Raw genomic sequence first — 5726 nt, 5'->3', positions numbered from 1 at the left:
TAGAGCTCCAGGGCCAGGGCAACCTGCAGAAAGGTACAGGGAGAGAGAGAGGAGACACAAAGTTAGTGATGTGTAATGGTGGCATATAGAAGAATAGGGAGAGAGAGGAGAGGAGAGGATGGATTGAGGGGTGCAACTGGATCAAATTTGTCTTTGGATTTGTTTAATTATTATTGGGTGTTTTTTCCTCCTTCTTAGTTTGTTGTTTGTCTGTTGTTGGTGTTGTAGTATATTGTGCAAATGGTTACCAAAGTTTCCCCCATCTATCTATCTATCTATCTATCTATCTATCTATCTATCTATCTATCTATCTATCTATCTATCTATCTATCTATCTATCTATCTGTCTGTCTGTCTGTCTGTCTGTCTGTTTATCTATCTATCTATCGGCTACCCCGCTGCAGTAAAATGTAGCTAACACCAAACACAACACTATTGTGATGATTCCATATCACTACACAGAGAATGCACACTGCCTAGTTAGGCTTTGTAGATGCCCTTGAAGTGTAAACACACAGAAACAGACGCAGTGTTGCCTCAGTATAGTGGGAAGAGGGCAGTAGCAGTAACACCAAGGACGATATGAACTTTAGACACAACACTCTTATTGTAGTGTTTGCTCAGTGACTAAAGATTACATCCCACAGTCAAACACATGCTTTGCTTTTGCAGCCTGTCCTCTTTTGGTTGACTGACATTTTTATGTAAGAACAGATAGTAAGGGAGGCTTCTGAAAAACCAAATTGAGGTATCTTGTCAAAAGAGAAAAGGGGATGTTTATACGGTAACACTAAGAGATTGACAAACATAACACAGTTTACTTCAACAAATGCATGTGGTTACTTGTCACGACATGACTAGGTGAGACAGAGTAAAATCATTGCTAAGTTGAAACATAAATGTATTGTAATTATTTTAACAGCAAGTACTCAAGATTAGTAATACAAAAACTGCTCCAGGATATGAATGAAAAGGACACACCTGCCTTCTAAAGCCCCCCACTGTGTCCTTCATCAGTGACTCAGACAACAACAACCATATACTATAGGTCGTTTGTCCCAGTCCTCAGGTATGACCCATGGGAGCATTTTGTCATCATGGTAACAATAATAAACACACATTTAATGTTATAACATGATTGCAATTTCAATATGTTTACTACTCAATTAGGTTTTGAGTTAAAATAAGTATCTCCTTAAGGTGACAAGAGCTTTGGCATCATGGTTACAAAAATACAAATGTGCTGAAGGCTGTAGAACAGTTATGGACAAAGGAAACAACAATGACTATCGGTTTCACATAAGATGCCTGTTGTCAGTGCCCTGTGTTTTTTCTATCCATTCATCCACCACAACCTCCTCCCAGGCAGACATCGTCACTATGACAAATGACCATAAAAAGACATGGCTCATGAACTCCTGAATATCATACAGTATTGTGTGACTGACGGTTCCACAAACAGACAAATCCTGTACAGGTAGTCAGCTCTACAATCTTCTCCTACCATAAAGTGGTGCTACAGACCATATCAATAGGATTGTTTTTCTCTTCACATGAAAGCTGGATGTTGTGCCGCAGTGTAGTAATAGTGACTTTCATCCAACAAAATCATCTCTTCTTCTCTGCGTATTTGTGGTATTGTGTGTTCGCATTTTACACATGATGTCCACAACCTCCTCAAAAATGGGAACTTGTTCCTACCGAAGTGAAGCAAAGCTCTCTGGCCAAACATTTTCTTCATATGGCACTGTGATTATCACAGCAGTTCAGTTGGACCTCTGTAGGGCTTCTGACAAAGTGATAAATGGGCCAAACACTGAGCTTGTTTTACTAAAGCTTTGCAGCAGCTGTGACTCAGGGACACTGAGCTTCTGAGTGATATGTAGGGCATGCTTTTGCTTCTGTCTTAAATCTGCACGACTATGGTGTTAATTATGTGAAGTTTTCTCTGTGCAGGTTTTTACAGTGAGCTGAGGTTTTCCAACTTGCTTTGATCATTTTAACTATTGGTCATTTTTATGTTTTAGGGTTGCCTAGTCACTTGTGTTGAGTTACCTCAGTGCTGCTCAGTGCAAATCTAATATATATATATGTTTAAGTTTAATTAGCTTGAATTATTTAGTTGACAGGCCTTTTTTACAATAGATACTTTGACATGTCATGGTAGAAAAAGCACAGCTGTTCCTAAAGACACTAACAATGGCTCTGTTCTACCCTGCAGCTGTCATTTATTAATATTCACATACATTTCCAGATTTCCTATGTGAAAAATTACTATTAGAAAAATCTGTGTCGCAGTTTAAATACAGCATTTCATTGACATAAAATATGGTTAAAATGAAGGAACAGAACACCAACCTGCAGGACAAAGTCTGTTACAGAGCTCTGTTGTCCAGTTGGGAAAGTTGTAGCCTTTTTTTTGACCAGCTATTAATGCAGTTTCAGGCAGATTTTTGCAGCATGCATGCCATCGAGTACCATTGCATGCTACTGTGCAACATAGCCAGTAAGTAATGTAAAGATTCCAGTTTCTGCAAAGGGAGAAATTTGGAGATAAAAGTTAGAAAGTACTGCTAATTACTTTAGTCGCTTAACATGAAATTTGATCCAAACTTTAAAGGAAGCCCAGCAATTAGTTGGTAAAGTGATTGTAACAGTGTGACATTAGTGGCCAGCAGTGGAGCAGAGCAGCCATTAAAGGCTAAATATGGCCGAGCTGATAGCTCAGACCCAGAGTAGCACTAAGACCCTGATAAAAACCCAGCAAGGAACTGCTCTGGCTGTCTGTCTGTCTGTGTCATGATAAACGTTTTGGGTGTGTAAGTGCACTGACAACCTGGTGAGAGAGCAGTGTTTTCCTGTATTCTAACACATGCACTGACCCTCCTCCAAGCTTCCTCCACAGATCTTCAGCTAGGTAGTATCAGTAACCTTCATCCTCACTTGCTGAGAGCTTATGAACAAAATCAATAGCTCTTTGCTTTCATCTTACTTTTCCTTTTCACCAGCTTCTGTGTTGTGTCCCAGAGAGTGAGGTACCCTGTTGAACATTACATGAGCTCTACAGTTAAAACTTACTTAACATTTACCTTCTAAGGTTTGTAACTCAGTTCATGTTTGTAATGCATCATTAACTGCATCAGGATTCAAATTAAAAATGCAGAAATGTACATTTTTCAAGCTACAGTATTTAAAAACTTTATATTTAGTTTGATTATCCATCATGATGTTAATGCAGAACTCTATCATGGGGCATCGTTTCATAAATGTATCTGATGCAGAGCCTCACTAGAGCGTCACTGGACGTGCTCAGGGTAAGTCAGATTGTGAAGCAACAAACACTGAGAATATGACAACACCTAATGATGTAACTAAAGCATTCCAGCTCTCAAAAGCAAGAAAATAAAGTAATAAAATGGAGGAAATGTGACTTAAAATAAGCATAATTATCTAGAACAGGACAATTTTACTTGCCAAGGATTTTAGAAATAAATAAAATATCTTGTCTCAAAAAGCCACAGACATCTTAAAAGTAGTGCATCAAGACTAAAACATTTATCTGATACAAAGCAGTTTTGTACTTGTCAGTGTTGATCAAACAGCTCTATAATTCTGATAATTCATATTTCATGCATTAAGTTACTTAGAACAATATTAAAATCTCAATAACAAGTTAAAATATCTTATAATTAAGGACAAAAACCTTGAAACGTTCTAACATAAAAATGAAATATATTGTCAGAGCAAAATAAAACTGCGTCTCTTAGGCTAGTTTAAGTTATCTCATCTTACTTAGATTTCACTTTTTGCAGTGTACAAACTTTTTTTTTGTGTGTGTGTATGGTTGTGCGTGTACGGAAGAGTATTAGGGCCACAGTATAATTTTAGTGCATGTGCTATATCTGTGATGTACTGAAACCGTGATGTTTCATTGTGACGATGGCAAAAACCAATTTCCCCATGGGGACAGTATCTTCTTCTTCTTCTCATAAACTAATCTGCTCAACATCGCAACATTTGCACAAAACATTATGGATCAATGCATCGACCAAACACCCAGCGATCCAGTGCCATCAAAGTATAAACATAGGTCACACACTCATTTCAGCTCACTTTTCCAGTTATGCTTTTACGTATGGATTTATTGATCGTATTGATATCCCCTACCCGCTACAGAGGACGGGGGAAAAGTGAAGCCAAACAACTCACAGTGACACCAGCAGCTTGATCAACCATAACAGTGACACACCAACATGTTAACATGTTCACAGTGACATTGCAAACACGCTGATGTCAACCCAGTATAACGTTTAACATGTTTACTGTGTTGTTTATGCATGACTAAAAACTATTGAATTTACATTTTGGAACCAATTATTCCATGCGCAAGAAATATAAAGCAAATTTTGATTGATGGCTTCTTCCCATCTGTTGTAACTCATTTCCTGAGAGCACTGAACAGGTCCCTCCAGCACATTCCAACTGTGGCCTATTATCCTCATTTCAGCCTCTGCTTCCACTTTCTGTGCATTTTTCAGATGACTTCTTTTCCTCAGTGAGATGCATTTGAGGGCTGGCTTTTCAAAAAAAAAAAAAAAAATCATCCCCTCCTTATTTTTATTTTGCTAAGTATATATGATTTGAGGAATTGTTAATCCAGTGAAGAGAGTACAGACTCACAAGAGGACAGATAGATATGATAGTCAGTCAGGAAGTGTTAGTTGATCAGTGCCAGACCAAATTTCCTTTATTTCTAGGAGCTGCAATATATCATCATGAACCTGTCTCATCACTCTCCTTCTCAGCTGTTTTTATTTCTTTTTCTCCTGACAGGTGGATGTTTGTTTTAAGCAGCACATGGCCTGTATTCTGCTGACAGGCATGGATCCACCTTCCTCATGTCCCACAGCACACCACAATGGCCTCCTCACTGACCTTGACTCAGCTGGACAACCTGACCCACCCAAGCAGCATGTGGATGCCACCTGCCTCACTGTCCGCCTTTACTACCTGGGGAAGGACGGAGGAGGCTCTGGGCCCAACGGCTCAGAAAATGTCCTCACGTTTCCACCAGGGGAGTACGTAGCAGAGGAACTGTGCATCAGTGCAGCGAAAGCATGCGGTGAGTCACAAGAACATTTCAGTTGTGATGCCTGCCCACATACACAAAATATAGTTTATTCATATTAGGTTTATTTGTTGAGTAATACCAGTTTAATATGAGCTTTACATGGTGCCAAGTGAAGCATGCATCATATATATTAAAAACACAGGGGAACTGAAAGATAAAAATGTAGTGGTGTGAACATCTGTCATATTTTCACACCACATTATAAGAATACTCTCTTAGTTTGCCTCCATGTGGGCGACAACCACAGCTGGAGACTTTAGGTTTTTGGGCCGTCCATCCACCCATCAGCCCCATTCTTGTGACTGTGATATCTCAGGAACGTCTTGAGGGAATTTCTTCAAATTGGACTCAAGAATGAATAATGAATAAGTTTGGTGGTGAAAGGTGAAAGGTGAATGGTCAAGGTCATTGTCCCATTCCCATGAATTTGGCTGGCTGGCGGAGGTATACAACCGTGGGGCAATAATTCTAGTTTGCATGCATACTAAGCTGTTTCTTTACCATGTATTATTTGAAGAGTCAATAACAGTGTAATGTTTAAAACCTTAAATAGTAAACTATGTAGATCCTTAATGATGAATGCCTTCTTTTTTTT

At 38.9% G+C, this 5726-nt stretch overlaps 1 protein-coding gene across 1 annotated transcript in view; it reads left to right on the top strand.

Annotated features, from left to right (window-relative positions):
- The window catches only part of jak2a (Janus kinase 2a), a 31765-nt gene that overhangs the window by 3096 nt on the left and 22943 nt on the right, over positions 1 to 5726 (top strand). Inside the window, 1 exon segment of the mRNA XM_020605983.1 lies at positions 4834 to 5122. Coding sequence (XP_020461639.1) covers positions 4858 to 5122 — 265 coding nt within the window. The 5' untranslated portion in view covers positions 4834 to 4857.

The sequence above is a fragment of the Monopterus albus genome, unplaced genomic scaffold (genome assembly GCF_001952655.1).
Source record: "Monopterus albus unplaced genomic scaffold, M_albus_1.0 scaffold75.1, whole genome shotgun sequence".
NCBI lineage: Eukaryota > Metazoa > Chordata > Actinopteri > Synbranchiformes > Synbranchidae > Monopterus > Monopterus albus.
Note: the sequence above shows the minus strand (reverse complement) of the source record. Positions and strands in the feature narration are given on the sequence as shown.